Here is an 11,529-nt window from a genome sequence, read left to right as displayed (position 1 = left end):
GTCTGGTAAGGTAAATACAGTACTGTTATAGTCTCAATATGACAGACTTAGTAAGTCTGGTAAGGTAAATACAGTACTGTTATAGTCTCAATATGACAGACTTAGTAAGTCTGGTAAAGGATACAGTACTGTTATAGTCTCAATATGACAGACTTAGTAAGTCTGGTAAGGGATACAGTACTGTTATAGTCTCAATATGACAGACTTAGTAAGTCTGGTAAGGTAAATACAGTACTGTTATAGTCTCAATATGACAGACTTAGTAAGTCTGGTAAGGGATACAGTACTGTTATAGTCTCAATATGACAGACTTAGTAAGTCTGGTAAGGTAAATACAGTACTGTTATAGTCTCAATATGACAGACTTAGTAAGTCTGGTAAGGGATACAGTGCTGTTATAGTCTCAATATGACAGACTTAGTAAGTCTGGTAAGGTAAATACAGTACTGTTATAGTCTCAATATGACAGACTTAGTAAGTCTGGTAAGGGATACAGTACTGTTATAGTCTCAATATGACAGACTTAGTAAGTCTGGTAAGGGATACAGTACTGTTATAGTCTCAATATGACAGACTTAGTAAGTCTGGTAAGGTAAATACAGTACTGTTATAGTCTCAATATGACAGACTTAGTAAGTCTGGTAAGGGATACAGTACTGTTATAGTCTCAATATGACAGACTTAGTAAGTCTGGTAAGGTAAATACAGTACTGTTATAGTCTCAATATGACAGACGTAGTAAGTCTGGTAAGGTAAATACAGTACTGTTATAGTCTCAATATGACAGACTTAGTAAGTCTGGTAAGGGATACAGTGCTGTTATAGTCTCAATATGACAGACTTAGTAAGTCTGGTAAGGTAAATACAGTACTGTTATAGTCTCAATATGACAGACTTAGTAAGTCTGGTAAGGGATACAGTACTGTTATAGTCTCAATATGACAGACTTAGTAAGTCTGGTAAGGGGTACAGTACTGTTATAGTCTCAATATGACAGACTTAGTAAGTCTGGTAAGGGATACAGTACTGTTATAGTCTCAATATGACAGACTTAGTAAGTCTGGTAAGGGATACAGTGCTGTTATAGTCTCAATATGACAGACTTAGTAAGTCTGGTAAGGGATACAGTACTGTTATAGTCTCAATATGACAGACTTAGTAAGTCTGGTAAGGTAAATACAGTACTGTTATAGTCTCAATATGACAGACTTAGTAAGTCTGGTAAGGGATACAGTACTGTTATAGTCTCAATATGACAGACTTAGTAAGTCTGGTAAGGGATACAGTACTGTTATAGTCTCAATATGACAGACTTAGTAAGTCTGGTAAGGTAAATACAGTACTGTTATAGTCTCAATATGACAGACTTAGTAAGTCTGGTAAGGTAAATACAGTACTGTTATAGTCTCAATATGACAGACGTAGTAAGTCTGGTAAGGTAAATACAGTACTGTTATAGTCTCAATATGACAGACTTAGTAAGTCTGGTAAGGGATACAGTGCTGTTATAGTCTCAATATGACAGACTTAGTAAGTCTGGTAAGGGATACAGTACTGTTATAGTCTCAATATGACAGACTTAGTAAGTCTGGTAAGGGATACAGTGCTGTTATAGTCTCAATATGACAGACTTAGTAAGTCTGGTAAGGGATACAGTGCTGTTATAGTCTCAATATGACAGACTTAGTAAGTCTGGTAAGGGGTACAGTACTGTTATAGTCTCAATATGACAGACTTAGTAAGTCTGGTAAGGGATACAGTGCTGTTATAGTCTCAATATGACAGACTTAGTAAGTCTGGTAAGGGATACAGTACTGTTATAGTCTCAATATGACAGACTTAGTAAGTCTGGTAAGGTAAATACAGTACTGTTATAGTCTCAATATGACAGACTTAGTAAGTCTGGTAAGGGATACAGTACTGTTATAGTCTCAATATGACAGACTTAGTAAGTCTGGTAAGGTAAATACAGTACTGTTATAGTCTCAATATGACAGACTTAGTAAGTCTGGTAAGGGGTACAGTACTGTTATAGTCTCAATATGACAGACTTAGTAAGTCTGGTAAGGGATACAGTGCTGTTATAGTCTCAATATGACAGACTTAGTAAGTCTGGTAAGGGATACAGTACTGTTATAGTCTCAATATGACAGACTTAGTAAGTCTGGTAAGGGATACAGTACTGTTATAGTCTCAATATGACAGACTTAGTAAGTCTGGTAAGGGGTACAGTACTGTTATAGTCTCAATATGACAGACTTAGTAAGTCTGGTAAGGGATACAGTACTGTTATAGTCTCAATATGACAGACTTAGTAAGTCTGGTAAGGTAAATACAGTGAACTCAGACATAGAGATTCCCTCCAAATCCCTCCCCTCCATTTTGTCAAACGTTGCTTACTTCTTATAACAGTAGGAGCCTAACCCAGCCTTATATTGTCTCCCTTTCAAATGACTCCCTATTCCCTACATAGTGCACTACTTTTGACAAAATGAGTACACTATATAGGGAATAGGGTGCCATTTGGGACATAGATATTCTCTCAGAGGGGGGGATCTAGACAGGATCTCTGTTTGGATTCTGACTTCCCCTCTCGCTCCAGGCCTTGGAAACCAGGCCAAATCCCTCTATGTTTTCTAAGTCCATGATAATGGATTATGAATGGCCCGAACTTTGCTACATGCACATGTCTTGACACACCGTCTGTCTATGTGCTTTCGATTCGAATCCACTGCCTTCCTAAAATTTCGAAGGCTGTTTTGAGTGACTGGGATAGTCATACTCACTACACAGTATACTGTGTAGGAAGTTGGAGCAGTTATCATTCACTCAGATTGTTAGAGTATCAGTCTTCAAAGTAGACTGAGAGAGAGCCTGGAAGAGAAAGACTGAAAGCGAGAGATAGAGTTCAGTAATGACTACAGGCACAGAATAGTGGGCCCCACTAAACTCAGCAATCTTGTTCTGTTATGGCTAGTTATCTTAGCCAGCCTCAGATCTCTTACTCTCTCTCTGAAGGGGACATAGACAGTCTCATTGGCTCACTACACCAGATAGAAACCAACTTCCTGTATTGCCTCAAGCCTTGTCTGCTCCCCAACTGGCGTCTTCTTCCCTGTGTAGTGCACTGCTTTTGACCAGGGCCCATAGGGAGTGCACTATACAGAGAATGGATTGCCATTTCAAATAAAAGTCTATTGGTCTCATACATAGTTCAGCAAATGTTTTAGCGGGTGCAGCTAAATGCTTGCGTTATTAGCTCCTAACAGTGCAGCCAAAATGTCATTAAAACTCGTTTTTCAGCCACTCCACAAATTTATTTTTGGCAAGTCGGTTAGGACATCTACTTTGTGCATGACACAAGTAATTATTCCAAAAATTGTTTACAGACAGATTATTTCACTGTATCACAATTCCAGTGGGTCAGGCGTTTACATACACTAAGTTGACTGTGCCTTTAAAAAGCTTGGAAAATTACAGAAAATTATGTCATGGCTTTAGACCTCCACAAGTCTGGTTCATCCATGGGAGCAATTTTCAAATGCCTGAAGGTACCACGTTCATCTGTACAAACAATAGTACCAAGTATAAACATCATGGGACCACGCAGCCGTCATACCGCTCCAGAAGGAGACGCGTTCTGTCTCCTAGAGATGAACGTACTTCGGTGCGAAAAGTGCAAATCAATGCCAGAACAGCAGCAAAGGACCTTGTGAAGATGCTGGAGGAAACAGGTACAAAAGTATCTATATCCACAGTAAAACAAGTCCTATATCGACATAACCTGAAAGGCAAGGAAAAAGCCACTGCTCCAAAACCGCCATAAAAAAGCCAGACTACGGTTTGCAACTGCACATGTGGACAAAGATCGTACTTTTTGGAGAAATGTCCTCTGGTCTGATGAAACAAAAATACAACTGTTTGGCCATAATGACCATCGTTATGTTTGGAAGAAAAAGGGGGAGGCTTGCAAGCCGAAGAACACCATCCCAACCGTGAAGCGTGGGGGTGACAGCATCATGTTGTGGGGGTGCTTTGCTGCAGGAGGGACTGGTGCACTTCACAAAATGGATGGCATCATGAGGAGGAAAATGTTGTGGATATATAGAAGCAACATCTCAAGACATCAGTTAAAGCTTGGTCGCAAATGTGTCTTCCAAATGGACAATAATCCCAAACACACTTCCAAAGTTGTGACAAAATGGCTTAAGGACAACAAAGTCAAGGTAGTGGAGTGGCCATCACAAAGCCCTAACCTCAATCCTATAGACAATTTGTGAGCAGAACTGAAAAAGTGTGTGTACGAGCAAGGAGGCCTACAAAACTGACTCAGTTACACCAGCTCTGTCTGGAGGAATGGGTCAAAATGCACCCAACTTTTTGTGGGAAGGTTGTGGAAGGCTACCTGAAACGTTTGACCTAAGTTAAACAATTTAAAGGCAATGCTACCAAATACTAATTGAGTGTATGTAAACTTCTGCCCCACTGGGAATGTGATGAAAGAAATGAAAGCTGAAATAAATCATTCTCTCTACTATTATTCTGACAGTTCACATTCTTAAAATAAAGTGGTGATTCTAACTGACCTAAGACAGAGAATTTTTACTTGGATTAAATGTCAGGAATTGTGAAAAAATGAGTTTAAATGTATTTGGCTAAGGTGTAATGTAAACTTCCGACTTCAACTGTATACACCAAAATATACACTATATATACAAAAGTATGTGGACACCCTTCAAATTAGTGAATTCGTCTATTTCAGTCACACCCGTTGCTAACAGGTGTATAAAATCGAGTACATGGCCATGCAATCTCCATAGACAAACATTGGCAGTAGAAAGGCCCGTACTGAAGAGCTCAGTGACTTTCAACGTGTCACCGTCATAGGATGCCACCTTTCCAACAAGTCAGTTCGTCAAATTTCTGCCCTGCTAGAGCTGCCCCGGTCAACTGTAAGTGCTGTTATTGTGAAGTGGAAACGTCTAGGAGCAACAACGGCTCAGCCACAAAGTGGTAGGCAACACAAGCTTACAGAACAGGACCACCGAGTGCTGATGCGTGCAAAAATCATCTGTCCTCGGTTGCAACACTCACTACCGAGTTCCAAACTGCCTCTGGAAGCAACGTCAGCACAAGAAGTGTTTGTCGGGAGCTTCATGAAATGGGTTTCCATGGCTGAGCAGCCGCACACAAGCCTCCATTGGTTGTAGAAGCGTTGCTGCGCTTTCTTCCCCACGGTGTCGGTATGGTGGGACCATTTCAGGTCCTCAGTGATGGGCACGCTAAGGACCTTGAAGCATTTGGTACACATCCTTGGAAACCAGAATACAACTCTGCTGCTTTGGGAAGAAAATGTAGATATTTTTTTATAAAGCACTGTGAAGTCAGCTGACATTCAATGATGGATGGGAATCCATATATCAGAAATGATTTGATCATGATGTCAGATGTTATGTCTGAGTCCAGAGTACATTTTCAAAGAGTGCTGTAGTTTTGGTTATGTTTCATTAACTTTGGTGCTTTTGTCTGAAGTCAGTGCAAATGTTTGGGTGTTTTATCGCCTGATTTATAGGCTCTTTTATGCATATTCATTTCATGGCTTAAAGTTATTGTTCAGCACGTTACACTATTGAGATGATCAGATGGTGCTCACTCTAAATGATCTGCTATGTCCTTCATCTACCACCAGAGGGGGTTCTCTCCTGAGAAATGCACTTGGAGTGGGTCCGAGTCAGAAATGTTCTCTTGAGTTGGATGTCATAGAATAGAAAATTCAACTAACTGTTTAGAAAATAGCACATCCTTCCACTCTCCAACCCTGGCCGGGATGAATCTCATCTTTCAGTATGGCAACATAGTAGCCTACGGTTACGATTCTGGAGAGTTCTACCGTGCACAATTATCAATACTGAAGATTGTGTATAACATAACCTTTAGAGCAGCTGTGTGTCAGTGGTGGGAAAAAGTAAATGACTCAAGTAAAAATGGAAGATCAGCAGCAGTAGGGATGACATGTTAAATTGATAGGTGTGTGTATTAGACCATATTGCTGTCTTGCCTGAGCATTCAAAATGTAACGAGTACTTTTGGGTGTCAGGGAAAATGTATGGAGTAAAAGTACATACACTGAACAAAAATATAAGCGCAACATGTAAAGTGTTGGTCCCATGTTTCAAGAGCTGAAATAATAAAATTTGTTTACATCCCTGTTAGTCAGCATTTCTCCTTTGCCAAGATAATCCTTCCACCTGACAGGTGTGGCATATCAAGAAGCTGATTAAAAAGCATGATCATTACACTGGGGACAATAAAAGGCCACTCTAAAATGTGCAGTTTTGTCACACAACACAATGCAACAGATGTCCCAAATTTGAGGGAGGGAGCGTGCAATTGGCATGCTGATTGCAGAAATGTCCACCAGACCTGTTGCCGACGCCAATGCCTACTTCTGTCTGTAATAATGCCCTTTTATGGGGAAAAACTCATTCTGATTGGCTGGGTCTGGCTCCCCAGGCCCACCCACGGCTGTGCCCCTGCCAGGTCATGTGAAATCCATAGATTAGGGCCTAATGGGGATTTATTTCAAATGACTGATTTCCTGATATGAACTGTAACTGTGTTTATATTGTTGTTTCGTATATTTTATTTAGGAATATAGAGTAAAAGTTGCGAAAAATATCAATAGTAAAGTACAAATACCCTCAAAAACTACTTAAGTAGCCTAGTACTTCAAAGTATTTCTAGTTAGTTACTTCACAAGTGCACAAAAATCAGGGGAAAACTTTTACAATGTTGCAAGACCCAGGTGGCCCCATTCTTCATTTTGTATTTTATATGTGTTAAAATATTTCTGACCTGTTACTTTAATGATAGATACATTTGAGAGTGTCCACTTGTTTGCAAGTTTAGGCCTATTATTATTTTATGTCTATCAAATTGAAACTGCCAGAGCACAACTATTCTTGCGCCAACATGGCTGGTGTCGGGGCGCCAGCTTCATTCTTTGAAAAGTGTTGAAATTAGGGAGAAAACGTTCGTGCAGAGGGAGCTTGCTTCGTAGTTTTCGCGATTTCCAAATGAATTTAATTGGTGATGTCATCTGGTTCTAGAGGGCTGTGTGTGTTGGTGCTTCAGAATCACCATCCAGTCAACGTGTTGTAACCACCAGCAACAGAGGCAGTGGAGCTCCCAAATAAAAAGGCGCATTTAGTTTTTGGTTCATGGCATGGGATATTTTCAACAATGCTGCAGTGACGGAGATCTGAGGAGCTTGAGAACTAGTTGGACGTTTCTAGAGGAATGTTGAAGCCACATTGTGTTCACAATAGATTTTCCTTTGAAAAATAGTGTGTGGGTTTATATGGATTATGCATGCTGAAAATGTATGTTTAAGAAATATACATGACTGTGCATGAGCACAACCCTTAGCTTCAGTAGGCTGTAGCAAGCCTTTTTTCCCCCTGTTTCTGCAGTTTTATCCATACCGCTGACTGTGAAGCTACCTTTGCTATTCGTACTACGTGGTTGCAGGGCGTAAAGAGAACGGACAATCGCACCGGACCGTTCCGGGGTTCGGATGAGGTGTTTGAATAGATTCTTTGATTTTAGAATTCTATCGAACTTTATATCCATTATTGTCTACAGTAGTAATGCCATCGGGCATTGCAAATGTGTTAGCAATGAGGTTGTTCTTCGTGGGATTTCTACTCAGTTTGAAGATCCTGTCTCCTACAGGAGCTATTGATGGTAAGTGACATTCTAGTGTTCTAGTCTATGGCTTTGTGAAACTGCATGTCCACTTAGCAATATAGGGCCTATACAGTGTAGGCCTATTCACCACACAGTAGCTAGCCTATTTGCCTTCATAACACCAATAGGCTTCAGACTCGATGTGATCGATATGAGCAATAGGCTTTTCCTTCTAGCTAAGCTAATCATCCTAGAAGGTGCCATGTTTGTGTGACAATTGGCAATCGCTCATTTCATAACCACCTGCTATAGCCTAGCATACATGCCTCCTTTAGGGTGTTGTTGACATGACAAACTGTCGTCAACAGATGTTGAGTTTCATATGGCTTTGTTGGCTTTAATCAACGGGGATTCAAAGCGGTGCATGGCTACATTGACTTCAGTGTTGCGCTGCTACTCTGTTTTACTCCCATTTCCAGATGTAGCCCCACGAATGTTTCAGGATTAATATGCCCTTTGTTCTTGTTCTGTTGTTGTCATGCTCATGAAGAAGGTGGTCGTTCAATGTTGTAAGGTCATTCAGCAGGTAGAAAAAGGCTATGGTATCACAGCACATCAGTGAAAGGCCTGCTTTCCCCCAGTTCTAGGTAGGCTAGACCGACACAGCAAAACACTACCTTGATTCGATAAGTAGGCTACACGGACCCGATCAACATGCCTATGTTTATCACCGATTTTTCCGCTGTAGAATCCCCCAACATTTGTATAATTTGCAGGTTCTAAACGGTAGCCTTCTATGTGTGCATCGTTTATGGTTCAGAATCTATGGCTGTAGGTCTGGCTGCAACCTGCTCTCAGAGCATTTCGTATTATTCTCTACATAAACCCGATACACACGTTTATTAAGATATGTATTAATTTGTGGATCATCCATTTAGTGTGATGTTACGAATTGCAATTTGTATGGTATATTATAAATGTGCAATTCATACAATGTTACATTTGCAAAACCTACAATATGTTACGAATTCTCAAAACTTAAATGTTACGAATTCAAATTTGTTGTGATTAATCTAACATTAGCTAGTTAGATAAAGTTAGCTGGGTTAAGGTTAGGAGTTAGGTTAACATTAGGGGAAGGGTTAGCTAAGTAGTTGCAAAGTAGCTAAAAAGTATTAAGTAGTTGAAAAGTTGTCCGTGAAGAGATTCGAACACACAACCGTTATACACCCACGATCCACCCCAACCAACCACCCTCCTTTCGTTTTTGCCTAAATATCTTTTCACAATTGAGTTCCAAATAGCTCTAAGGTCGCCCCAGTGCTGCCCTCAAGTTTTATTTGAGGCATGTTCCGTCTCCTCATTAATTTAAATAGAAGTAGCCCATTTCATTGTAGCAGACAATTTATATTTGAGGCTTTACTGAGTTGGACAAACTTCTCTTCAACAAGAGCCCAAGCACGTCACCAGATCAAGTATGCAGACATTTGCACAGTCTTGCAGAAACTTTTCCCCCTGGCACATTTTCTGTCTGGCACTCGCATTGCTTTCATTGTTGTTTCGCTTACAAATGAACTTTCTTTGGACATGTGTGCATTCCTATCAAAGTAAGTGCCTTTATTTTCTGTTCTTATGACAAAATGAGGTGAACGGATGGTTCACTCATCTTTCTTGTAAATTTCCGGAAGTGAATGAAGGGAAGGGAATGATGGTAGGTGACACAATCCCTTTAACATGCATACTACAAACAGACCAAACTCATATATCTTTGGTTGACACGAAAAAACAAACATGGCAGCGCACACCAACTACCCTTCGTCGGAATACTTCAGATTTTTAGAAAGTGTTTTGCAAAATTATTTAGATCAATGGAGAGCTCACACGTGATGTGATGAATAGTAATTAGTATTAGCTAATTCATATTATAGTTTGTCAGCCGAGAGTTAGCTAAATATGACCGCTTGTGTTTTGTCAATATTTCCTCAGTTAGCGCGTGGACTAATATAGCCCACATTTTCCGGATTGGATGATTGTGCTATGCTGTCGCTACTTCTGTGAATGTCTGAACGTTGCATCTAAAAAATAACTGCTCACATTCAGGACATAACATTGTAAGATCTGTGTTTGTGCAAAATATTTCCGTGAAAAAGGTGTGGCCAGCTCAACCGCTGACTGTTGCATCAATGGAAACTGGACGTTCTAATAAGCTTTCTAATCACACCGGTTTGAGCGTACGCTGCAGGGACCACTGTCGAATAAACACACCTGTGTGTTGGTATGTGTCAAAAGGTTAAGTTAACTTCTATCTTATGAAACCGTACCAAACGTAACATCATACAGATTTCAGTGTCCCAGATTTACTTTTACTATGTTACGTCTACTCTGAGACCAGGCTGCTGTAAACTAAGGATTTTAGCAGTGACCAGGCTACACCTTAGAAGGTATAGTTCAAGCAGAATCATTTTGTTGAATTATACGTTTTCATGTTTGTTTTGAGCTGCATGCAGTAAAAACAACTGTGTTGTGTTTTTTCAGTTGTAATCTTTATAGCTAGGTAGGCTGTTGTTGTGACTTGTCCCGACATGCAGCAAACATTAGAATGTCTTGTGATGGGTGGAACTACATGAATCACAACAGATACTAACATTGATGACAGTCAGGTTGCTTATAGAGAACTAAATTAAATAATGTTGCAATGTATTGCCATCCTAAAATCCTCATGTGCTTATCAGGGCTGCGTTTGACTCTTCGCTAGTTTGAGAATAGTGACTGGCTACAGTGCATCCTTGCAACAAGGATTCTGTCTGGTGCAGCACTGTGGCCATGCACTTGCAGAGCTAGAACATTGCAATATTCTAGCCAATGATTTGTAACATCTGGCAATGTCTTGGCAATACAAAATGTCAAGTAGACCATAATTTGTAGTGTCACTGGCATGGTTAATTTGAATGAAATGGAATGAACCCACTAAGCACGGACTGACGCCAATGTCTTTTTTTGGTCCTGTCTGGGCTGGCCATCTTTTTTTGGTGTGGTTTGGACCAGCCTTGATTTCAATGTCAACGGACGCTGATTTTTGGTCTGGACTGGAATAGGGATGTGCATGGTTATGAATATCTGAACGGATGTTAGTATTCGAACACTTAGTATTTTGTGAGTATTCCCTTTTTTTGTTGTTGCATAAAACAAAAAACATAGGCCTATTTTTGACACAAAGGCTTTTTCTAAATTTAAATCAAAATATCCACATGACATTTCAAATGAGTAATTTAATAAAACAAACTTTTCAATGTAGTTTTTTTGACATGCGCCCCATAAAAAATAACCAGTAGCCGACCGGTAGCCTTCACATTTGTAGCATGTTGATTGCCAATCAAACCGGCAAAGTGGATCAATGTGGACTGAGAGTTCAGTAATGCAATGGAAGATGGGGGGAAAAAATGATGTAATTAAAAGCTAGCGAAATGAGAAGTGACAACAGGCAACCAACAGGTAGACTTTTTTGTTTTACATCCACATGGTCAAAAGTATGTGGACACCCGTTCAAATGAGTGGATTTGGCTATTTCAGCCACACCCGTTGCTGACAGGTGTATAAAATCGAGCACACAGCCATGCAATCTCCATAGACAAACATTGGCAGAATGGCACATACTGAAGAGCTCAGTGACTTTCAACGTGGCACCGTCATAGGATGCCACCTTTCCAAAAAGCCAGTTTGTCAAATTTCTGCCCTGCTAGAGCTGCCCAGGTCAACTGTAAGTGCTATCATTGTGTAGTGGTAACGTCTAGGAGCCACAACGGCTCTGCGGCGAAGTAGGTAGACACACAAGCTGACTGA

General features: G+C 40.2%; 1 protein-coding gene across 3 annotated transcripts in view; it reads left to right on the top strand.

Moving 5' to 3' along the window:
* The first annotated feature begins 7,112 nt into the window (after positions 1 to 7,112).
* Positions 7,113 to 11,529, top strand: part of LOC129860565 (low-density lipoprotein receptor-related protein 1-like) — a 141,404-nt gene continuing 136,987 nt past the window's right edge. For 2 of the 3 annotated variants that reach the window (XM_055931078.1, XM_055931077.1), the window contains exon 1: positions 7,113 to 7,746. In XM_055931078.1, the coding sequence (XP_055787053.1) occupies positions 7,650 to 7,746 (97 nt within the window). In that variant the 5' untranslated portion in view covers positions 7,113 to 7,649. The remainder of the gene's footprint in view (positions 7,747 to 11,529) is intronic. The other variant, XM_055931079.1, reaches the window with a different exon arrangement.

Source organism: Salvelinus fontinalis, chromosome 8, assembly GCF_029448725.1.
Source record: "Salvelinus fontinalis isolate EN_2023a chromosome 8, ASM2944872v1, whole genome shotgun sequence".
NCBI lineage: Eukaryota > Metazoa > Chordata > Actinopteri > Salmoniformes > Salmonidae > Salvelinus > Salvelinus fontinalis.
This window is presented reverse-complemented; position numbering and strand designations above follow the sequence as displayed.